Genomic DNA, 26,383 nt, shown 5'->3' on the forward strand with positions numbered 1-26,383 from the left:
AAATTAAAAATAATACTTGCATAACCAGTGCTAAAACCAAATAAATAATTACTGATGCTATACTTCATTGAATGCCAGCAGAGTGCACTGATATGTCCAGTTATGCATCTGAGAGCCTAGACTTAGAAGCAAGCACATCCAAATGTTCATCTTTGTTATGTAAATAAATAAGAACTGGGGCAAAAATTTACATTGATAGAATGCGGTAACCAAGATGTCAAAAATATAGCATCCTTGTGTAGGGTTCAGCGCTAGTCCAAAAGGTGGAGTAAAATCAGTTACTCAGAGGGGGCATACATTGGGGTGTATGTCGCCTCAGCCACCCTACAATGCCCAACCAAGTGATCCTTTCAAGCAAGTCTTTATTCAAGTCCCCTTTCCATCCTAAGTAACTCATGGTAGGATCCAACGACTTGCTCAATCTACAAAGTCTGTGGGCATCCCCTTGGCCTCCTCCACTCAGGGTTGCCTCTTACAGAAACAACCTAGTGAGCAGGGCTGACTTCTGGGTAGTGAGCCACATCCCCATATAGCTTGAGTTGGTGTTCAATGACTATGCACGTAATAAGCTTTCAGTATCAGTAATTATTGGTTTAACATAGTCATTCCTGCTATATCCCATGAGTCTGCATAGGCAGTTATAACCTAAGGCATCAACCCACCTCTTCAAATCACTATTCAGTGTCAATGTCTCATTACCACATTGTAAGACAGGGAGCACGTGTGCCTTGAAGATCTGAATATTTATCCTTCTTCACAGGTATCGACAGTGCTGTATACTTGTGCTGATTGAGTTCATAACATGGTAAGCCAAATCGATCCGATGTAAGACTTCTTCAAGAGATCCACTATTATTCTGCACTACATGCCAAGGTATGTGAAATTTCCAAGACATCAATGTTCTTACCACACCCACGAACAGACATCTACTAAGCCTCCAAGCACCTGTACTCTTGGTCTTGGTCAAGGACCAAGACCATTCTTCTTTATTTTATACATCTTACATACTACATAGTGCAAATAATTTACAGAGACCAAGCTATAGGGGTTAGCAAAACCTTAATTTTAACTTTTTATATATGATTGCAAAAAGGCTTATTGGTTGGTGATGTCAAAATCTTGCATGAAATTTTTACCCACCCACCTGTATCTAACACCCTCTTCCCTCAAAGGAACTTCATTCAAGGGAATGGCCAAAGTAGAAAGATCTCCAGTTTCCTTGTTCTGGCACTCCCCTCAGCTCAATCAACAATTTTCCGACCAAATCTTTTCATTTCACTAGTGGTCTTTCCCTGATACCCTGCCCATAATTATACACTCTCTTTGCAAAGTTGTCCTAATTCATTCTCATCATATGGCCAAACCATCACAAAGGTACCATACAACACTACCATCTGCAAATAGGTCTGCCACGAAGGATAGCTTCCTACCTCTTAACTTTTAGTCTATGATATTTACTCTCATTCTAAATTCCTTAATTCCCAAGCTTTTTCTTCTTCATTTTTAGGCTGCCACAATCCTTCCCTGTGTCCAGCCATCTAACACTGGCCCTTTCCTGCATGGTACCTTGCTTATCAGATGCAAATAGTATGCAACAGCTGTCTCTATAGATAAAAATTAATTTACTGTGACCCAATCTCCCCTTGATTCTCCCTTACATTGCAGAAATGCAACTTTTTATACATTTCAGGTGCTCAACTTTCCTTTTCTCTCTTATATGTTTAAGATCATTCCTTATCAAAGACCTCACATGAGACTAACTCCTGCTTGTTTTTCTAACCTCATTTATCCACCACTAAACTTTCTTTGATTTTCTAACTTTAACTACATTCCCACAACTTGATCAACAGCATAGTCTTTTTTCAACATTTCTTATCAATTCAATCTAATGACATGGAATTCTGGTATTTTGTGTATATTCAATTCTTATTCATCTTCTGCTTCATACTATCCTTTACCCACAATTTCAATGAAACGGCAAAATGATTCAATCCCTCAAACATTGCTCTCAAAACTTCACATGCAATGAAACTTTTTTATAACATATTTCATTTGCAATAGGAGAAAGTGCAACTTAAGATGCAGTGCTCATAACCAGTATGTAGTAGCAAGCCCCATGATCACCACCATTAGTCATGTCCAAGCAAATTATAATCAATAAACTACATTAGCTGAATGGAATGCAACAGCTTGAAGGCAAAAATAACTTAATTTCTCCTAATACTGATTCATTGTTGCTGATGCCGAGTAACTTGATAAAAATATTTCTACAAGACAACGGAGGCAGACAGAATGGCAGACAGTCAAAGGCCATGCAGCTTTTTGATCCACATGCAATTTTCAATAATCACATCTATATTTCATACTTGGTATAGCTAATATATACACCATGAAACAAAGGGCTAAGACTGTTTATGAACATGTTTATGGTCAAGTGCATGTGACATGTACAGCAAATGCTTGAAGCATACCTTATGGCGCACCTGTGGCTGAGTGGTTACATGTTGCAGGACAGACGGAGGTGGTCCTATACTACCTGGGGACACCAGCCCACCAATGCCACCCACTGTACGACCTTCCACCATGCCCGACAGCCCATCACCCTACCACAACAACCACCACATGACCCCTTGTTACTTATCAAACTATAAAGGAAATGTTCATGGTAAGTCAATAAGGATGAAGGCAAATTCCCCTAAAAGGGATAATATTTACAGTGGGATTAGGAACATGCATTACACTCATTCAGCATCTAAGCCTAGTTAACATAATAATAGATGGTAATGCAATAATATATATGACTATGGGGAAATATATATAATCTGGTAGTGAAGTGTGCGGTACACTATTATCCTCCTGATATAACAATGTACAGCTTCTATTGTCAAGTATCAATGAATTATGTCACAGATTAAGTATGATTACAACTTTCCAAATTATTCAATTGATAATTTTATCTAGTACTTCTATTATGGAAACAGAATACTCTCTTTTCCTTGACTGAGTGACCTATTTGGCTATTTCCTATAAATATTGAATGAAGGGCTTTTGAATTTTTTTTATTTATAAAATTCATTTTCAATTTTTCATGCAATAAATATGTCATGACTTGTTATGAGTTTATTGTCATCAAGCCATCAATATTCTACTTAATTTAGCGAACCTTTTAGTTGATTTCAGAGGTTAAATTCAGTGAAGAAATGCAGAGGAGCTAGATGTCACCTCCATACTGTCCAAAACACTTTATGCTAACTGTTCTTTACTGAGGATAAAATCCTCATATGCTGCATGCAAAATTCAGATTGGTTTCTGGTACATCTTACGCTTTCACTTATTTTTTCTTCTTCTTCTTCTTTTTTAAAATTCACAGATTCGAATACCCAGAGCAGCAGAAATCGTTCACACCAAGATTCACTCAAATCCCAATTGACACTCCCTCAGATTGAGAGGAAGATAGTTTTCAGAATCAAACAAATTTTAATTAAGAAAGGTAGGAATGCAATTATGGAAGTATGAAAACCAGACTGAGCATGGAGGCACAGATGGAACTATGGTATAATATAATTTCACCAATCATGACTTATACCTCAAAACATGGTCAAAGAATCACACTGCACTAAGCAGTTTTCCTCCCACACCATAAATCTTTAAAACATCCCACAATGCAATCCAATTGACTCTGTCATAAGCTTTTTCCAAATCCATGAAGGCAGCGTATAGTTTCTTTCCTTTTGCTATTATTTTTTCTACTACCATCCTGAAGGCAAATATCTGATCCACACATCCCCTTCCCTTCCTGAAGCCTCCTTGTTCTTCACTGATTTTCTCTTCTGTAAGTCTTTGCACCCTCTCTATTAGGACTTTTCCATATACCTTTCTGGGTATACTCAGGAGACTTATACCTCTATAGCTCCCACATTCCCCTCTCCTGCCCTTCCCCTTGTAAACTGGGACAATGATGGCTTTCGTCCAGTCTGCTGGCAACCCCCCCCTTCCCATGTTACTTCACATATCTTGACCATCCATTTCACGGCTTCATCTCCTTCACACTTCAACATTTCTGCTGTGATTCCATCAATTCCTGCTGCCTTTCCATTTTTTTATCTTTTTATTGCCTGATTTACTTCTTCATATGTTATACTTCTTTCTTTATAGACTCCTCCTCTACCTCTACTCAAAACTGCTGCTGTTACAGCTGCTGGACATCCACCCTCAAAATTCATTAAGTTTTTGAAATATTCTCTCCATCTCTCTTTCACAGCTTCCCCGTCTTTCAACATCTTTCCATTCTCATCCATAACTTCATTTATTTTACTTGAGGAAATATTTTCTGCATTTCTTTCGTTTTTTACTTCTTTCCAATATGATTTCCTGTTCCCTTTATATTTTTCACTTAGTCTTTTTCCAAAGTCTTCATCAACTCTCTTCTTACTTTCTTTTATTTCTTGTTTTAATTTCATTTTGCATTCTCTATATTTCTTTCTCCTTTCCCTTTTTACTTGTTCAGACACATTTCTTTCTTGAGTTTTCCTAAAAGTTCCCTTTTCTCTTTTACTATCCTCCTTATCTCTTCTGTCCACCATGAATTTCCTTTTCTTTTTCCATCTCTCACCACTTTCATCCCTAACACTTTTTTTGTTGTAGTTACCATTATTTCTTTAAATGTTCCAAAAACTTCTTCAATATTTGTATTATCTTTTACACTTTCCCATTTTTCACTTAAGGCCTCTGGCATTTCACAGTTATACTCATCTTATATTTCTTTTTCCTGTAACTTTTTTATCTTCAGTATTTCCTTTTTTACTTCACCTTTCTTTTCAAACACCCACTTTTCTTTCAGCTTTGACTTTGCCAGCACTGCAAGATGGTCAGATCCATCGAACATTTCTCTTACTACCTTTGCGTCACAAATTTCTTTTCTAAGCCTTTCATCTACTGCCACATAATCAATCAATTCTTTTTGCTCATTATCTTATCCCCTCCTCCATGTGTATCGGTGGATATTCTTGTGCTGAAAGAAGGTTTTCACTAGGAACATTCCCCTCTCAGCACAGACATCCACCAGGCACTCTCCATTTTCATTCTTCCCAGGTATCCCCCATTTTCCCTCCACATCCATCACACATTCATCACCCACTTTAGCATTCATATCTACCATCATAATAAGTTTCCTTTCTCAAAACTCTTCAAACATGCATTCACTTCCCTTTCTCTCAGTCCTTTTTTACTTTCCACATTTACTGGTGCATAAATACACACCCATGCATACTTTTCTAAACCTACTTTTCCTTTCACCCACACAATTCTTGATCCCTTCCAACCATAATCAGTCATACCATTCCACACTCTTTCAGACATCACAATAGCACATCCTTCCTTACTCATGCCTCTATACTTCTCATCTATCCCCATCCATACAACCCCCCCAGGCACACCCTCCCACATACCCTCTCTAGTTACGTTCCAGAGGATGGCAAACGGCAAATTTTGTTAACGGCTAAGTTATAACAAATATGAATATTGGGTTTCATTTCAGTATCCCTCTGACAAAGCAAATTGTGAGAAATGTCACTTAAAATGCTAAAAGGCCTTATTGCTCATTTATATCATGATAAACAGTATCACTGTCACTTGGGATAGACACAGCAGTGAGTATGGTGGTCGTGGTGGTGGTACGCACGAGACAACTTAGTAGACTAGACACAGTAAGGAAAAGCAGGAATGAGTGAGCCATAAATCTTAACCCCTAACATACAGTCGATTTGGTGAGAATCAGTCTCTCAGGACAAGGGTTTTGATGAAAAATTGGCTCATCTTCTCACTGCTATATTTTCTTCTTTTACAGTTATGGAAAAAATACCCTTGAAGTGCCATTCTGTTTACTTTATGCTGTATTATTGCTAGATGTAGATGCAACAGTTTGGCATCTACCAGTTTGATACCACTATCTCAAATGCCTGCACTGTGAGCCACAATGCCCCAAGTGTGTCTCTTTGATTGCTTATGGCCATGTCTTTAAGAAACACTGTTAGGCTACAAGCAACTCTATTAGGTTAGCTTCAAGCAACTCTGGTTGGCTGTAAGGTGGGAAACCTGTGAATGCACATATGCATCACCCACCATTCCAGACGTGTGCACCCATGCATCACCCAACGGTCGTGGGTTAACTCTGCATCATGGATGGCTGGCTCCACCCCAGCCCCACCCGCTCACCAAACCACAGACCACCTCAGTAAAAGACATGCTTCTATTCTGTGACATGCCACTTGTGAAAATGGCAGCCATTTCCCTTGTAATTTTTATCCAGGAAGTGTAAATTATCTACAATCACTATTAGACACGTACATGTAAGGCATTTCAGTTTCCGTTACCAAAAACTCCATGGGACTAGTAATACTATTGTATATGCACTTCATTAGGTGGATGAAGGTCTCAAGAGGTGGCTCATGTAAAGCTGCCATTTGATTTACAATGACATTTTCTTTAATACATATATTACTTTATTTATTTGTTTTTATTATTGCTTTATATGGAGCTTTTAAACTGGCAACTCATCACTACTAAATTAGCTGGCAGTTGTTGTTGGGCTGATCATCCATGAGGATATGATTCAGTGAATGTAAGCATGGCAGCAACTCTCCCTGTAAATGTTACCCTAGTAGCGTAAAGTACTTGATATCATTACTACATATAACATGCTGGTAAATATAGCGAAGTAGAGAAATATGTCAATATTGGGTAACTATCATCCTAAGACAAAGGAAGTTAGAGGTGACAAAACAATCAGTGCCTGTCAAACCAACAGAGGCTGGTTGAAGATGATTCCTAACTGTTGTATTGTTCAGCAAGGCATTAATAGCTTCAATTCATGGGTATTTTTTTCTTTTTAATGTTTCGTCCTATGGCGCCGGTAGGCTTTTTGGTGGGGGCATGATGGTTGGCCCCAGTCCATTGTAGCATAGACAAGTGATTGCAGTGGCACCATCTTGCTTGACTCATGCTGCCCCTCAGAGCTCATCTTTGAGCCTCTCTTTAGAGAGAGAATCTAGAATCCGGAGTGATAGGTCGTCTTCAGGACACCATGTGGGTAGTCTTAGGCCATTCGGCCACGACTGAAAAATTCCAGCTGTGGCAGCAGGCAGGACTCGAACCCACGTCATCCTCGACACGGCACCGGCACGCTAACCACTCAGCCACTGCCTCCCCAAATGAAAAGTGATAAAGGACTGTGGTTATTGGGGTTGCAGGCTCCCAATGGCTCCAGATTTAGAAGTAGTCTTATTATACATTACTGATCATGAGCCTTACAGAGGAGCATAAAAGCCATAATACCCAGAGGGACTATACCTGTGCCCACATTATGAATGGAAATTTGTTTTATACATCACTTGCCTTTTATGCTGGAAAATGTGGTATGGTACTTTTTTTTCAGTTTCTCCTTTATAGGAGAAACAAAAGCACATTGATTTCCACAATTTTCAAGACATGGCACATTACCAATATCAAAGCATTGAAATTAATATCCTGGAAACAGGAATGCAAAAGAGCATAACAAAACCCAACTTGACACAGCTTTAGTCAAGGTGGTCTGTGGGAGCATGGGGGGAGGAGCAAGAGGGATGATGCAGTTAACCATCAACAACGGTGAAAATTTACAAGTGGGTGCGAGTATCTAGGCGAGTTCATTCGATGGTGTCAGCAGGAGAGGTCATAACCAATACCCAATCTTGAGATGTTAATTTATTTTTATGTTCCATGTATACTGGTACCACATCAAGCTATTTGTGGGTGTGGAAAGTTTGTGATCAGCGACTGTGGACTGCGAGGGTTAACAGAGTATGCATGGCATTGGTAACAAATCATCACAACCATCCATGTAAGGGGAAAATGTTAATAAATAATATATCTCAAACTGAAGTCTAGGAAGTTTACGACATAGTAGTGAGATAAAGTAACAACACTGCATAGTTAAGTGATATTTCCCCCCATTTAGGTCCGTCCCTGTACTCTCTTCAGTATTTTCTTGGGTAATAAAATGACAAAGACAGCATACATGAATAAGTCCAATGCTAAGAATGCAGGAAAATCCCTAATAAAATAAGAGAACATGGTAGTTGAACACTTGAGAGGAGATAGAACAAGAAAACTGGGGTTTACAAGAATGAAGTGTATGAATAGGGGCAAATGGAGACTTCTGCAGCAGCCATAAACCTGAAGGAGTTCAGAAGAATGGACTTTTCAGTAGTTACGGACTGGAAGAAAGTGAAAGCCTGAGAAAAGCCAGCCTGTCTTACCTGGGGCTGGGGTGCTGCAGGGAGGCTGGCTGAGTATGCTGGGACTGTGTGATGGACTCCAGTGTGCATTTCCACTTTGGCTCCGGCATAACCTGGAAAAACTGTAAAACTGTTAGCAACACATTTCAGTGTAAATTTGTTTCAGTATTAACATGTAAAATGGGTTGGTAAAACTGTCCTTCTAGGGGAAGATTTTTTTTTTTAAATAGGAAAATGAAATGACTTTGATATAAAAGTAATGACAAACTTAGTTGATCCCAATTAGTGTAACAATAGGATAGAAAATCAGATCAAAATGTCACTGAAAGGATGAAGTACAGCACTTAATCAATGGTCTGATCACGCAGAAGATTCCTCACTGGTGTCGTTCAATTATTATGTGCTAGAAAAAAATGAAGCAGGAAATATCTATATATATTGGTTGTAACAACAACCTTTATCTGGGGAATTACCAGGAGGATATCCCAGAATGTGCTATGTATGTCCTGGGTTCATTGAAGAATATTCCAGGATAAAATAAACTTTTTATGTACTATACAGTGTAAAAGAAAAACTAGTACAATGACCAGGCAGATGCAGAAAATGTCCAAAAATCCTCTAGGTTAGGAGAATATCTCTTTAGCTCATTGGTTAGGTACTGGGCCTCCCATCTTCTCAGTTATAGGTTTGAATTACCCCCCTCCCAGTGAAAACTGTTGTTACAACCCTCAAGTTATTTCTACCCCTCAAATAGATAAATTTCTCATCTCATCTAAACGCATCATATATACCTGGTACAGCAATGGTAGTGGTGTGATTATGCAATCCTATAGTGAGATAGGTGATTATAACATACATGGTTATCCATGGTATGCAAAGATGGTCCATGTTCTCTCTGAAGAGTATGCTACCAAAATGAAGACCAATATCTCATGTATTTCAGAGTAACAAATACCACTGGTACGTTAGTATGTTTAATTTGACACATGTGGGCTAGAGCTTGAATGCCATGATGGCGTTGTCGGGTGGAAGGGGTTAAGAGGGGTCTAAGAGTGAATGAATAAAAGATGCTCATAGGATAATACAAATATGACTTCAAGAACAAATGTATCATTTCTGGAGGCTAGGTGGTAATGAAAGTAAATAGTATACATGACATTTAACCCGGCAGCGTCGGCGGACCCATTTTTGGGCTCCTGCGAGTCGGTCCGCTGAAACGGTGGACCCTGTATGGGGCTCGGCTCAAAACGCCTAATTCGAGCTAATTGTAGGCGGTGGCGGCATAGAGCAGCCCACCATGAATGCCCTGGGTCATTGTGGTGGGTGATTGATCTTGAGGTGGGCTTACTTGTCATAGGTGGTGCTGTAAGGTCATGACAGACTGAATTAGCTATCCATATAGTAATCACTTGTCAAATTCTCTAAAGTAGACAACAAACAACTCTCGGCTAGATGCCACGTGGCACGAGACTGTTTATTTTGTAACAAACACCACCCAAAAAGAATGGAGTTTGAGTATAAATAAATATTTTTAACGGCTTTATGGTTATGAGAGGAGTACGCTGATGTACGTTCCATGCAATTTTGTAAGTCTAAAAATGCAGTGTAATGTTGCCGTTTCTCGGCTTTCTCATAGCCGAAGCCCACGGGTTAAGAACAGACTGCATTCAAAAGACATGAGCATAGCTAAATCTTGTATACATAAACTAGTTAAATGTAAGAAGATACATTTGTGTTAGTGCACACTTAGCACACGGATGCATATATATTTTCTATTTTAACCCGGTAACAGCGGCGGGCCAAATTTGTGGCTTTACCATGTACCAGCGACGGGCCAAATTTTTGCCGTGATATAAATCCCAAAAAATAGATGATACATAAACTGATCACAAATGCGTTGATATATATTATGAAATGGTTTGTGTGATTGATGATTTTTCTCATTAATTCGCTTAGAGGGGCCTTTAAGAAACATGATCACCGCAGCTACCAGGTTAAAATTGTTTTTAAAGCTAAATGCTTTGTTTTGTTGCTTCTCCATGTGCTGTCTGATCACTTCAAGCAAAATATAAATTATGTGAAATGTATCATTAAATGTTACACAATACATACTCTTAGAATGTTAAATTGAAAAGTAAAGAAATAAAACAAGAAAATTAGGTTCATTCACTCATGTGACTGTTGTCAATGATTAAAATGATGATTCAAAAACAAGCTAAAAGAATAAAGTAAAGCAAATGGAACACCCAAATCTTGATGTCTACATGGTTGATGAATCTGAAGCCTTAATCAAACACAATCAGGTTGAATCTGTAGGAATGCAGGGGCATCAAGGTCTGAGTAAGAAAACAGTGAACAAGAAAATTGTTATTATATCAGTCTGATGAATTCAACTATCAATATGTCCTATATGGAAGGAGAGAAAGGCTCTAGGGAGGTAGATTCTGAAAAGTCAAAACTGCAAATAACATAAAAGGGAAGTTAGAAGAGACAAGGGGCATGTGAACATGCTGAGATTTATGTAAGAAGTAAGATTTACAGGATGGGAAGAGATTAAAAGAAAAAACAGGAACTTCAGGGTCGAGTTCTGGGTAGAATGCCACATGCTCGTATAGCTGGAGTTGACAATGGACAATGCAGGTAATAGGTCTTCATTCAGTCTCACAGAGCAATCACAAGTTTAACAGACATTCCAGTGATATGTCATAATTCTGCATAGACACCAATTTGTAAAGGTATCAATTTGCCACTTCAAGTCACTATTCAGCATTCATGTCTCACAGCTATAGAGTAAGACAGGGAGAACAAGCAACTTGAAGATCCAGATCTATGTTCTGCACAGGTATCAACAGCGCCATATACAGGTAACGCTCGATTTACATGAGTTTGGTTTACGCGTTTTTGAAATAACGTGAGGTCCAAAATCCAAATAAATGTTTAATTTACACGTTTGTTCACTTATACGCAATATTTTATGGAGTGGCCATGAGATGTCTCATGCAACTGGACTCACACGGTGCCGCGGCCACACAGCTGAGCTCAGTTCTTCCCGCGTGCCAGTTGAACAACAATACAGTACCCACGCTGCCACGCTACACAACAACAACAATACCCTCGCTGCTGTGCTACCACGAGAGGAAGGGCAGCCAGAGGAGGAACCAGGAGAGGGAGAGGAGTCAGAGTGATACAGTAGGCAATAAAGGTAAAAACCTACCTCTTGTTTGATTTACATTGTTTTTGATTTACGCGACATCTTCAAGGACACAATACTCGCGTAAATCGAGAGTTACCTGTACTCATGCCGTGTGAGCCCACTACATAACACTGAATGCTCTATATAAGTGATGTATCCATTTTGTTAGAATGGAAAGGGTGACAAGAAACCTTTAATGATATCTATGGGAAAAGAAGAGGAATTTCTTAAAACTGGCAAGAGTGTACAAGGCATGAGAAACAAATTAAGATAGTTACTACTTAGAACCCAACTGAAGTTGGGGAGCATAGAGGGATGAAGAGATGAGAGGTTTCACAACATACCAATAAGGTTTATTTATGCCTAGCCTACTGTGGTGGTAACTTTTCTGAGACTTGTTTGAACTTTACACAGCTTGATAGTGTCACTCACAGGTCTTGCAATCCACAGGCAAAATTTTTCAGACACACTGTTTTAGACAATACCTATGATCCATTTCAAAACAGCTAACTACTGTAATTATATGTATCACAGTGGTAACAAGTAACTCAATTAGGGTAATAATATAAATAAGTAACAAAACATAATGAAAAATACTAATAAAAGAAACCCTGTAGACCTTATCTCTGCACAGCATCCCAAAAAGTGGTGCTAATTTGGTTTGGTTCTCAAAGCTGGTGATTTCCTGATGAGTGTAATTGGTGTAATGCTGAGCAACTTCATAGGCATGCACTGAGGAGGGTTAACATGGCACAATAGGTAAATACATCTTATTTTGATCTTCTTTAGGAATATGTTGGAACATGGTTCTAAAACCTCTGGCACTAAGGAATTGGTGGTGGAATAAATCAATGTTGGAATAGACTGCTTAGTATGGGTTATTCAGCATGACATTCTTCCTCTTTACACAGCTCATCATTTCACTAATTCATTTTTGCTTTCCATGAAACACTACACCTAGTAATTCCATTTTAGACCAATCCTACTGTTAGAAACATCCCTCACTGAAACGAATAAGACAGCCCTTCACAAGAATTTACAACTGTCGTATAAACAACAAAGGTGAACAATGAGGTAATGTAATGGGTAAAGAATTGATAATTCCGTGACTGATGAAGGTGCTGTGAAAGCTGATGAAAACAAAGTTTAGGTTACCTCAAAGAACTTTCCTGCTATTCCAACATCACGGAGCTGAGACAAAAAGACAATGCTTTGGATGTTGACATGGCAATGATACTAAACAGTGTAGAGGGCAAGGTGAATGTAGAACAGCCACTGCCAAATAATAAATGGTGGTAAAGGGTTAAGGATGGTATACCTACAAGATCTCTCTTCAAAATGTCTAAAACTTTGGATTCACCCTGAAGATAAACAAAACTGTACCCTGCACTAAATAATGTTTCATATAGCATGCATCAGATAGTGGCCAGCATTCAGTATTATAATGTATATTTCTTTTTATTAAAACACACATCAAGTACTACCTATTTTTAATTTCTTCATTCAGTCATGAAGTTGTTTCTCGTATATATATATATATATATATATATATATATATATATATATATATATATATATATATATATATATATATATATATATATATATATATATTCCCAGATATCGTTAATACAAATGTCAAATCTCATCTTTTAACTCACTAAAGTGAAGAGATTAACGTTTATCCCATTTGAAACACACACACACACACACACACACACAGTGCCTAGGGAGTGGAAGAGGGCAGAAGTGGTACCTATATACAAAAGTGGAAAAAAGGAAGAACCCCTAAATTACAGACCGGTGTCTCTGACCAGCATAGTATGTAAAATATGTGAGAAATTAATAAAAGAACAATGGATGAGATTTCTAGAACATAATCTAATCACAAACAATCAATATGGGTTTCGGAAAGGCCGCTCATGTGTGACAAACTTGCTGAGCTTTTACTCAAGAGTGACGGACAAATTACAGGAAAGAGACGGATGGGTGGACTGCATTTACCTGGACTTAATGAAGGCATTTGACAAAGTTCCACATTCAAGACTGCTGTGGAAACTAGAAAATAAAGGAGGATTGAGAGGGAATATGAAGTGCTGGATGGAAAGCTACTTAAGAGGAAGAGAGATGAGAACAGTGGTTAAGGACACTAGATCGGAATGGAGAATGGTGGAAAGTGGAGTGCCCCAGGGGTCGGTTTTAGTACCAGTACTCTTCCTAGTCTATATTAATGATATGCCAGAGGGAATGAAAAGATACATGAGCCTGTTTGCAGATGATGCTAAACTGCAAAGACATAAGAAACAGTGAAGGCTGCAAGGAGCTGCAAGAAGACCTAAACAAGATTTGGAAATGGAGTCAGATATGGGAGATGAAATTCAACGTGAAGAAATGTCATGTTATGGAAATGGGAAAAAGTGTAGAAAGACCAAAATGGACATATAAAATGGGAGATGGTGAAATATTAAAGAAAGTAAATGAAGAGAGAGACCTGGGAGTAATAATGCAAGATTATATGCAACCAGAAAGTCATATAAATTGGATCTTCGGTGATACATTTAACATGGTGAGAAATATAGGTATAGCATTCCACTACATGGACAAAGAAATGATGAAAAAATTAATATTACTATGATCAGACCTAAACCAGAATACGCGGAAACAGTGTGGTCTCCACATATGAAGAAACACATAAAATATATAGGCTATTGAGTAAAATGGAAGAAGTAGATAACGAGAAATTGCTACTAAGAGAAGAACCTTCCAGCAGGAATACTAGAGGACATAGTAAAAAGTTGAGGAAGGGAAGATGCTCAAGAGACATAAAGAAATATAGAAGTTTGGAACAGACTAAGTGAATAAATAGTATCGGCGAAGTGTGCAGAGCTTCAAGGAAAAGTTGGATAATTATAGATACGGAGACGGGACCACACGAGCGTAAGCCCAGGCACTGAAAAATTACAACTAGGTAAAATACACACACACACACACACACACACACACTCACACTTCAGAGCAATGATAAATCCTTACCTGGCTGAGAGGCTGGGTTGTGTGGCTGGTGGTCGAGGGGGGTTGGCGCGCCCCCAACCCCCTGCCCAGCGGTGGTGGCTGGCACAGGCACTACTCCAGGCACAGGGGTCCCGGCGGTTGCTACTGGCGTTGTAGGTTGACCAGGTCTGGTTCCCAAGTGAGTGATGGTGGGTCCACGCACGTATCCCCCAGGGCCCCCACCCACCCCCCCAGGGCCACCAGTGACACCCTGGCCCCCCTGGGTCAACCCACCGGCAACACCCCCTGCACTCACGATGCCTGACACTGCCTCTCCCCGTCCAGACAGATCATCCACACGACGGTTCATCACGCACTACATTACACCTGAAAAGATAAATTAAAATTAAAATAATGAAAAACTTCTTTAATGCAACAGCACTTCAAATAAATATTTCACGCAGTTTCCTGGACTACAGACAACACTGAAATGGCGGATTATGCCTTGCAACAATGTGGAATTTAGATTGAATAAAATTCCATTATTCAGTAAAAAAAGGTTCTATGGATTATAATTTCGGATGAAGAGAATGAAAGGGAATTGTTATTATAATTCCTGAAAAGTCATGAAAGAACACAATATCCAAATAAGTTTTATAAAGGTTTACAAAATCAACATTTACACTGGCAACTAACTGGTCCCTCTCTGAATTATGTTAAGTGGCACCGTGCGTGTGCTCAAGATTATTTAGGGCTCATTTCACCTCCAAGGGTTTGTATATACCCTGTCGATGCAACAAGGTGAAGCCCATCTTGGCGAGTTGTAGCCGCCGGAGGGTCAGTGTTGCAGTCATTGGCCCCTTCTCACCCGCAACACAAACGCAGACCAAAATAAGTTTTCTTCACTTCACTTTGATGGAATGCAGGGAACACCCAACACCACGGCGATGTTGAATCCACCCACCGTATAAACACCGGGCTATGGCCTGAAATCTTCATCGTTTAACAAAAATCCAGTTTCTGTGCGCCGCTCATCTGGCCAGGAAGGCGGAGGATTCAAGGGCGCTCCTTGCACTCTTGCCTGCAAATACAACAGCCTACTGAGACATTACCAGAAAGAGTTGATCGTCTGTGCAACACATCACACACCCATATACGCTTCACCGGCCTATTCGCCGATGTATAATATCCTTCACTTCGAGCAGCCTCTGAGTCACCGTCACTACACCAAAATTGGAGTCTCGCACACACACGATGGCGGCCAGACGAAGTGCATCCTGACGAAACCCAGACGAATGTTATGGAAAACGTTCGGAGAGACGACCCGGGCTGTCGCCAAGACAGAGGTAGTGGCGCGCTCTCGTCCCCAGCCACTCTCACTACCGATCCTCCGCCATCACAACAATAATGTAACCCGTCCCCAGCCCTTCTCTGGTCCCACATGCCGCAGCTCTCGTCCCAAGACCTTCTGGCACCCTCCGCTACAAGTTCAAGAATGGGATTGTCCGCCAATAAACAAAGCACTGCTGCTCACCAAAGGAGACATGTGCCTATTTTTTCACGTTGAGAATCAAGTGAACATGTAACTGACTAAGTGTACAAGTTCCCCCCTCCGGATCTGGGGCGGATAATATAGTGGCGGTTATAATGGAAAGTGGCACCTCACTGCACCAACAAGGCAGCCAGCAGCACGACTCGACCTGCCAGATCAGACGCAGGAGTGAATAGCTACTATTCGTACAGCTGTTGCAGGCCGCTTCCACACAGAACCTTATTTTCATCGCAAAACGGGAAAAATAGGTGACCAATACTTCCAGAAAGACACATATACCTACGGGAGAGCAATGTGAGGTGCAATGAATCGTCCGATCAAAATGCCGTACGACACCTGTGGTTTTAGTGGCGCGAGGTTCGATGAAGCAACGGAACTGCGCTGCCAGGCTGATAAAAGACGCAACGGGAGCGGTCCGGTCGTGGTGGTGGTAGTGAATCGTCCGACCCCGACATAACATCCTTCATCTACCTCCTACAGGGGGTTCTAATTTTACAATCAATCTACGAACCCCACCTGTCACACGCCCTCGGCCCTACCTGATCCCTTAGCCTGCACAGAGTCTCCACATCACGCCAGCCAGCCACAGCCAGGGCCCCCAAAAGGAGCTTTGTCCTCGGCCCTCCCTCTCAGTGCCCCCATCTCAACTCTCACTAGCCTGCCGCCTGCTTGCCTCCCTTCATGTTCTACGTCACTATTGCTCACTTACAAACACTTGGAGGTATGGTAGCATACGAGTCCTTAATCAACTGCGCAGTAAGTGAAGGAACCTCACGGACTTTTTAGCGGTTTCTTACTATGGTCTGTGATTCGTGACATGACTGTAAACAAAAGAGTAACAACAGGTAAGGGTGAGGAGAGAGAGGAGGGGCCCCGGCGTAAGGTGTGACTGTGCAGGGAGGGCGTGAAGTAACTCGGAAATGCCACCAAGTTAGGGTGAAAATGTTCTCCCAAAGTCAAGGTGATGGAAGGTAGCGTTGGGTAGTGGTGGTGACATTGCTGGCGGGTGTTGGTTTGGTTGATTCATGCCTCATAAGGGCCGCGCGCCGATAAGGGTGACTGATAAGGAAGAACAGTGCGGTTATTCGATGGCTTGGCACACGCACACACATCCAGGAGAAAGCCTGTCGACCCTTTTTTGTGCACTTACGCACTTACGCCAGCCGGCCAACGGGTCTTATTACGCCATGCGCGAGTTGTGTGAGGCAGGGCGGGGAGGGGTGTTGAGAGAGGTGAGAGTGCGGGCGGTACTACCACCACCACCACTACCGCCGCCGCCACACACGGGTCGGACGGCGGGAAGTCAAGGCTGATGGGAGGGAGTGGGGAAGGGGAGAGAGGGAAGGATTGGAGGGCTGAGATAATATTGCGCCGTAGTTTATTATTATATTCCAAACGATCCAACCCATGCCCTTTATCGTTACTAAGGAAACTGAGTGTGAATCGTCCGTGTGGGTGGGTGTAGGATGTGCATTACCGAGACTAGGAACGAAGCGGAGCGGCGGGAAGTGTCAGTGGAGGGGCGGCGGCCGGCTACCACCCTCGCCACCGCCCACCCTCCCCCAACCATTATGTCACGCCCGCTCTGCTGCCTGCCTGGCTGTCTGATGCCAAGCCCGTATCCTCCACAACCCCCGATGACTTTCCTTCCCACTTCCTTACTCCCGCAGCAGCCATTTTCGCATTAACTTGAAAATATGCACCTCTCTCTCTCTCTCTCTCTCTCCCTCCACTGACAGGTACCCCCCCCCCCCACGGCACGTATAAATACCGCATGGGTAGCGACCTCCATCCAATAAAAGGGGCGATACTTGTTACAATCAAGGTTAAGAATAATATGCACGTGGTCTTAAGTCACCCCCAAAAAATCACTAGCAAAACGTAACAGGAAAATGATATCCGGAAAACAGAATTCTACCAGGTAAAATAATATAAAAACGAATCTAGTCTTTCATGACCAATATTTCACTCCCACTGGCGAAACCAGACCAAAAACAACAGCATTAATATCAAATGACAATAAAATGTCGACGCCTGAACATATTTTAATTACGAATGATCATAAAGTTGGGGTAAAAATAAGTAAAATGTCTTAGACCCTCCCCCATCCAAAGCCTGCAGTTCGTGTGTGGAAGCACAAACCTGTTACATGAGTTGCCATTTTCGGTCTACCGTAGAAGATTCAGGACTAGGGATTTTAACGAAACATTGAACTGCAACAAAGCAAAATTTTGAGTGTGCAGGTCTGTGTGTGTGTGTGTGTGTGTGTGTGTGTGTGTGAGAGAGAGAGAGAGAGAGAGAGAGAGAGGACATACACACTAAAGATACGACACTACGTGAATGGAAATAAAAAAAAATGTCTGTCTTTCTCTCTCTCTCTCTCTCTCTCTCTCTCTCTCTCCTGTGTTACTCGCATCACCATGACAACACTCCCTTGAACCTGACGCTTCACTCACTTGCTCCTCTCTATTCTTTTTTTACTCGCTTACAACTTTCCTTCAACAAACCATGCTTACACACACGCCCCCTCCCTCCGTCTCTCACTCTCTCTTTGAAAGGGAAGGGCGTGACATCAGCAGCGTCAGGTTAACCGGAACAACTACTACACCAGCTTTAAGATAAATTAGTTCCTCCGTCAGAAGTCTTATTACCAAACAGAAACATCAACTGTAACATTTTTTTTTTAACAAGCTAGAACAGACTTTTCTACGGCAGATCATAAAACAACACCTGTAATTTCGTTTAGTCTAACTTGGCCCGCCTCCCTCCCTAACCACACCACCGCCGAATATGGAAAGTTTTAAAATTATACCTTCATAAAAATGGCTCCAGAATCTCTCTCTCTCTCTGCTTCGGTCAAGTATTACCTTCTATAGCAATTAACAAATTTAAGAACTCATCGCTAAGCCAATACATGTTAATTACAAACGTTTGATTTAGCGTTATTAATGATGAAAAAGATACGGGATGGCATTTCAATATTATCATTATTGTTGCTGTTCTCACTATCACTGTTATCCTCCTCCTCATCAACAACTCTTAACTATCTCAATGTCATCTATACAGCAGCTATTACCAAACACGAACTGAGCCTTGTCAAAAAGAAAACTTATTGCTTCCGCCTACACACACACACAGACCCTGAGTAGAGCATTTGGCGACGTGACAGAAAAGGAATGAGGAGGAAAAAGAGGACGAGGACGAGAGGACGATGCGACATGTAAGGAAGCAGAAAATTAAATACTAGATAAAACTGAATCACTCCTCTTCCTTTTAGCGATCCTACCCTTTTTTAATATCAATGCATGAGAATACAATATACTACCACCACCTACTACTACTATTACTGCTAAACGGCCCATCCATTTCCTTTTCTCTCGAGTGACCCATGCCTTCCTTGGACATACACCATCACCCAGTCCCTGTTCTCTCAGTGCAGGACACTAGGTCATGGGGTATCTCTTCTCCCCGACCTACTCGTATCGCACAAAACCCTCGATGAATACACGCGGAAGACATCACCCTTCCCCCGCACACCACATCCCTCGCGTGTCTCATGGCCTTATTGAGCTGAAACGATGCCCCGGAACACGAACATCTATCCACCTATCCCTCTATCTATCCCTCAACCTGGCGAGCCGATACCCCCCCCCCCCCCCACACACACACACTCTTGGCTGAGCTACAAGTGTATCGATTGGCGTGTATAAGTGAATGCTTGTGTGAGGGTGGACTGTTATGAAATACTTGGGTTGAAATAAGGTTTTATCGATTAAGGTCAGTTTATAATAGTATAGATATTTTTTTTGGGAACAAATGGATGCTACACAAGGCCAGGGCAGCTTCTGTAAACCTAACCCCGCTTATTATCACTATCCATTAATTTATGTAACTTGTTCTTTGACGTATTTAGCGTATTGGCGCTTACCCTATGACTGACAAAATAATAATAATAATAATAATAATAAATAAAAAAAAAGTAAAAACGGTGGTATACTGAGGAACGTTTGGTGGTTATATTCTGAAGTAGCTATGTTTTTGAGCGTAATATTCAACTGATAATATATTATGAATCCAATGAATAGTAAATTGTAAAATACTCTTATTAAATTTCGAGCTAGTCAAAGATAGAAACAAATGTAGCGACAGGTTTTAAAATATGGATAAAAGTAAAAATATATAAAAGTACATCGGCAAACATAAATATCTGAATAAATTAATGAAAACAATTGAGAAAACCATATGGAAGATGAGAGGAGGTAGAAGTTACCAAGTAAAAGTATTTCTACGCAGCGGCAGCGAAAAGAACCGTAAACCAAGTCATTTTAAACCCTTTCACCTGCCACGTGTAACTTTTATGAACGGGGGGCACACCTGACTGCGTTAAGAGATGGCCACACACACACACTATTTATTATACTTTGATATCAGCAGAGAGAGAGAGAGAGAGAGAGAGAGAGAGAGAGAGAGAGAGAGACTATAATGTTCTGCCGTGAAAAAGTACTTCTGTGGACTCTCTCGCTCTCTCTCTCTGTCAGCTGCCCTCCTCTCACGCCCCATCTCCACATCCTCCCTTCCTCTCATCACAGTTTGCCGCTCTCCCTTGCAATCACTTCCTCACCCACGCCATCCTCCTCCCCACCAACGTCCACACTACAATCAGAAGAATAAAACATAAAGGAGTCTGCCATGGATAAGTCTATGTACAAAGCAGCTCATGGAAACCTAGTCAACTAACGATTAGCCTGACCATCAATCCTCTTGTCTATAATCCACTTCTGGCTAAGGACTTCATTTAATCAGAATTTATCTACCATTAACCTCCCTTTTGTCATACTCCATTAGCACCAATCTTTTCTTGAAGGTGTCTATCGTGTTAGTCGGCTCCACCTATCCACTTCCCAATTTGTAATCCAATTTTAGCTAATGTATTTATGTATTCTGAGTTTATTTAACATCAACCCTCCTCTTCATCATCCCTCATCACCAACACAATGCCCCCTATGCCTCCTCCCAACGCCATCCAATCCCCCTCCCCCCCCCACACTCCGACACAAGACGCCCTCCTTGCCCTTCCTCCCTCTCCCTCTCAATCCCTCCCTCCCCAACACCAGTTTTGCTCTTCCTCCAAAACAAGTCGCCGCCCAGCTCCTCCCCTCCCTCCTCCTTTCCTCCCCCCGAAGCGTAGCACCACCAGCCAGCTGACTCTCTGTGGACCCCTCGACATCGCTCCTCCTCGTTCCTCCACCCCTCGACAGCGCTCCTCCTCGTTCCTCCACTCTCCCTCCTAAACAAAGCCTCCTCTCACGCCTTTCCCTCCTTTTAATCCTTCAGAGGTGAGGGTGAGGCCCTACTGCGAGGTGGCCAGGTAAGAAGGGAAGGATGGAGGGACCGAAGAAGGGGGGAAGGGGTGAAGAACGAAAGGGAGCTGACACAGGGGAGGTAAAGAGGGAGGGAAGGGGGAGGCCGAGGAGGAAGGTAAAGAAGGAAGGCGGGGGGGAAGGGAAGGAAGGAGGAAGGGAGGAATACTTCGCAGCAGCAACACGTGGGCAGTGCGAGTAAAACAACAGTAATTTTGCGGCGGTGTTTTCTTACTCTGGTTACCCCGGAAAGTGGCGGCAGCATGTTCTCTCTCTCTCTCTCTCTCTCTCTCTCTCTCTCTCTCTCTCTCTCTCTCTCTCTCTTTTCAACGTTGTGAGGGTGAGCCAAAGGAACACATGCCAAGGGACTGTGTGTGTCACCCCGGGCGCTTACCTCACACCCTTGCTGGCTGGCCCGTCACCATCACTACCACCACTACCATCCCCACACACAGAAATAGCACAAATTACTCCCCACACACACATATGTAGCCCCAAGCTCAAAACGAGGAGGGTACTGGTTGGCGATTGCAAGTCCAGCAGCTGATCAGACCGTGGGGAATGACACACAAACGCTACTACTGCTATTACTGGTTCATCTGTTGCTGCATCCGCCCCCGCCCCCTCTTCCAACACCCCCGCCAAATTGAAGCGTGGAAGTCTTCAAACACCTAATCCCTTAGTCACTTCCTCCTCCCTTCCACCCTCCTCTAATGTCTTACTACTTCAATACTTTTACTACTGAGACACACACACACACACACACACACACACACACACACTTCTCCTGTGCACGTGTTCGGTTGCTCAACGTGAAAGTACTCCACCACATATTTTTTTTTTATCTTTATACTTCGCACCATAAAATACAGAATATGAAATAAATATAAAGAGAACATGAGTATCAGTTACAAACGAATGGACGCCTCAGGTGAAAGAACAGAAAAAAGACAACAATGACTGAAATAACGACAAAGATGGCAAGAACGACGAGTAACCAACTAGGGACGACGACGACGACGACATTCATGACCACTGCGATAAAGAAAAATAAGATTAAAGACAGCGATAACGACAATGTGTGTGTGTGTGTGTGTGTGTGTGTGTGTGTGAGAGAGAGAGAGAGAGAGAGAGAGAGAGAGAGAAATGTTTCATTCAGATTCAAGGAGCGACGGAATGACTGAAGTTTTTTTACGCCATTGCAAAAAAACTTCCATAACCATTCATTACCACCAAAAGCAACACACACACACACACAGACCACCTCTTAACCCCGACACATTACACACAAAATACAGTAAATCCTCCTAATCCACAACCAGGAAGAAGAAGAATAGAGAGGAGAATAAGGGAAGGGGGGAGAGGGGGGCGCAAGCGTATGCATATCTGCCTGAGGGAATCACTGAATCACCTGTACATATATAGAACCACGTGAGCATGCCAATGGAGCCTCGCTGAATGAGCAACCAACAATACCGCTCGCGAGGGACAAGAATACTGGAGGAAAGAGGCGAAAAGGCGAGGGAGGCAAAAGATGAAAAGACCCGATATATGACACGGAAATGGATGGGTAAAAGAGGAGGAAAAGTGGAAGAGAGAAAAGAAGGAAGGTAATGGGAGTGGAGAAGGATGTAATGGGGAGGCGGAGACGGACCAGGAGGAAAAGTAAACGAGAGTAAAGGAGAAAAGTAGATATGGAAGAGGAGGAGGATGTAAAGGAGAAGGGGGGACGGACCACAGCAAGGTACACTTAGATCCACGTGTACAAGTTATCACCAACAGCAGCACCTCCACCCCCCCCAGAGGGACTAACATTAGCAACAAGAGCAGCGCGCAACACCCGAGACTCAACCACCACACACATCTGCCCTCCCACGTCAACACAAACCCGGCCACCAACCCAACCTAAATGTTTTAAGTTATTTTTGCTACTCCACCAGATTGGTTGTGTGTGTGTGTGTGTGTGTGTGTGTGAGAGAGAGAGAGAGAGAGAGAGAGAGAGAGAGAGAGAGAGAGAGAGAGAGAGAGAGAGAGAGATAAGGGGGTAACACTGCCAAACCCAGTCAAACAAGTGCATGCATCTTCCCTTCACGCTCCCCACCTTACACACACACACACATACACACACACACACACACGCCAAGATAGGCCAATGTGAGCCACGCGCCACAGACTCCGATATGTCAAGCAGAGTAAGATAAGGTGAGGTATGAAGTAGGTTGAGGTAATACAAAGCGAAGAAAGGGAAGGCTAGGTAAGGTAAATTAAGACAATTACTGGAAAGGTAAGATAAGGTTAGGTGAAAAGTTTAATAGGGGTAGGTTAAAGTAATTCAAAGCAAACTAAGGTGAGGTGAGGTGAGGTATGGTAAAGTAATGAAAGGTAAGGTAGAGCAAGGTAAGATATGTAAAGTAGGGTGAATGGATATCCTTAAGGTGATAAAGAGCAATAAAAAGGTAACTAACTAAAAGAAAAACAAAGTATGGTTAGTTTGGGTAAGGTAAATTAAACTAGGTCAAGTAAGGCTAGGAGACGAGAAACAGGTGGAAAACTATGTGCTACTCAAGGAATAAGGTAGGTTAAGGTGAACAGTGATTTTTAGCTAAGAGAATGTAGAGCGAAAGGCAGTGTGGTGGCGGTGGTGTGTGTGTGTGTGTGTGTGTGTGGGTATGGGTGTGTGGGTGTTGGGGGGAGCGTCTAAATAAACCTTTAAAAAATATGAATGGGATCAGGTTTTTCAAATTAGTCTACCCTTAAACACACTCGGTTTCTTGTCATTGGTTCCTGAATTAACCTTGACTGACATGTGGAAGGTCGTGGAGGACACACACGCACACACGACTGAACACCACTGAATGAATGAATAAACACACACACACACACACACACACACACACACACACACACACTTTTCTGCGCTGGCCAAACATCACGAGAGTCAGCCCCCTAAGAGCTACTAGGCCCACGGGAAGAGGAGAGAAAATGACGAGGAAGACAGGAGGCTCGAGGAGGAGGAAGAGGAGGTAAAAAAGTGGAGGAACATGTAGAGGGGAAAGTGGGAATGAAGGAGGAGGAGGAGGAGAGAGATGAGAGCGAAGCATGAGGAGTCGAGGGAAGGACTGAAGGAGGGAAAAGAGGAAAAAAAGTGGTGAGGGGACAAGAAGGAAAACGGGGAAAAAAAGATAAGGAAGATTAACTGTCGCATCATCATCACCACCAGCACCACTATGATCAACAATGTGGTGGTGAATCATTATCATAAGGCTGCAGCGACGGCGGCGATGGTGATGGTGGTAGCAAACAGTGTGACATGTAGATCGAGGTGTCACGTTGTTCACCCCCACTGCCCACAATTACCACTACAACCACGACTACCACTACAATCACGCCCACAACAACAAAGTAACCGCAGAAAACTGATGACGAGTTTATGTGGTTGACCGTGTGTGTGTGTGTGTGTGTGTGTGTCTTAAAGGGACTGGATCTGGGCGGGTCCCCTACTGTCAATGGTGGTGACCGGACACACACACACACACACACACTTTTCCCTCTCCTCCCTCCCTTGGGTGGAAATGGTGAGGGAAGAGGGAAGCTTGCGGGGGTTCAGTTAGTTTGGAGGAACATGTACCCCCCCCCCTCTCTCTCTCTCATTCACTGCTTCCCTTCCTTTATCTTCCGCCCCTCTCCCTTATTCTTCCACCCGGCCCATCCTTTCCTTCCTTTCTTTTCTTCTCTCTCCCCCTCACTCAGTCACTTGTTCCTTCCCTTCTCTTCCTCCTGCTCCTACTGTAAGTCTTGTTTGATGTAGGGATATTACATTTGTGCCGTTATGAAAAGATTGTCCTTCCTTCCTTTCTTCTTTCGTTATCGTGTTGTTATAAATTTTGCAAGAGGTGGAAAAGGAGGAGAGGCACTAACGTTTCATCAAGCAGTATGATTACACTGCAGGACATATGTTACTCCCAAACGTTTTCATTCCTTCCCATCATGAGCTTCTACTTTTTACAGTGTATGTTAACTTTCCGTATTCTTCTTAATTTCATAGCACTACTTAATGAACGGCCTTCCACTGTTTCTCCTAATAGCAGTTGTGCCCTAGTAGGTTTTTCTTATCCATCTCTGGTCCTCTCTCAAACATAATATGCCTTAATCATTGCCTTCTTTACTATTTTCATTGTCGTCTACTTTTGCCTGATCTCTTACCCAATAGTTGTTTCTAGCACCGATCTGTTCATTCCTCTATCGGCACTTCTCAACTTCCTTTCCAGATGCTTGGTCAATGTTCACGTTTGATCCATATGTCACGATGGGGCGAACACACTGGTCGAGTCTCTCAATACCTTGTTAACTTGCTTCCAAAACACTCCAGCCCACTTTTTTTAGGGGGGTGGCCAATTGTTCGATTTGATTTCCGTTTAAACACCAGAATAGTAACACTTTAAAATAATAACGCACTCCGTACTAACTAATTATGTGTTTCAATATGAGTAGTAGTAGTAGGTATAGATGTTGTTAAGATACTGTATCGACAAGCAAGTAAAACTAAGTAAGCAGCTGGAAATCAGCTCCAACACAGCGATAAGATAACAAACCATTACAACTCGATAGGGAATCGTACTTGCCGCACCCTCATGACCTAAGCGTCCCCGCGCGCGCGCGCGCGCGCGAGAGAGAGAGAGAGAGAGAGAGAGAGAGAGAGAGAAGTATGATGAGCCTTCCATAACAGGTTCACTTCAGTGTCATTAACCTTTTTTCTTTCCTTTTTCCCCCTACCCTTCTCTCTCCCACAGGTCACACACACAACTACTATTACTATCCCTATTACTTCTACCACCACAACAATAACTACTACTGTTACTATTAATCCTACTATCATGCTACATCAACTACTACTACCACCAGCACCTGTATATCTAATTCGCCATAATGCTCCATTTGTGACTCAATCATAGCTTCTCGTAACTCTATGTCCCGCATGCTGTTAGTACTACTATTACGTGTAACAGGCAGGAGG

At 42.3% G+C, this 26,383-nt stretch overlaps 1 protein-coding gene across 10 annotated transcripts in view; it reads right to left on the reverse strand.

The window, feature by feature from the left end:
• The window catches only part of LOC127004480 (paired amphipathic helix protein Sin3a-like), a 57,147-nt gene that overhangs the window by 20,718 nt on the left and 10,046 nt on the right, over positions 1-26,383 (reverse strand). For 5 of the 10 annotated variants that reach the window (XM_050872236.1, XM_050872244.1, XM_050872241.1 and 2 more), the window contains exons 2-4: positions 14,500-14,844; positions 8,295-8,395; positions 2,472-2,603 (exon numbers count right to left, since the gene is read on the reverse strand). In XM_050872236.1, the coding sequence (XP_050728193.1) occupies positions 2,472-2,603; positions 8,295-8,395; positions 14,500-14,827 (561 nt within the window). In that variant the 5' untranslated portion in view covers positions 14,828-14,844. Of the gene's footprint in view, positions 1-2,471; positions 2,604-8,294; positions 8,396-14,499; positions 14,845-15,241; positions 15,539-15,569; positions 15,821-26,383 lie in introns of those variants that run through there. The other 5 variants (XM_050872240.1, XM_050872237.1, XM_050872238.1 and 2 more) reach the window with 5 other exon arrangements.

Source organism: Eriocheir sinensis, chromosome 28, assembly GCF_024679095.1.
Source record: "Eriocheir sinensis breed Jianghai 21 chromosome 28, ASM2467909v1, whole genome shotgun sequence".
NCBI lineage: Eukaryota > Metazoa > Arthropoda > Malacostraca > Decapoda > Varunidae > Eriocheir > Eriocheir sinensis.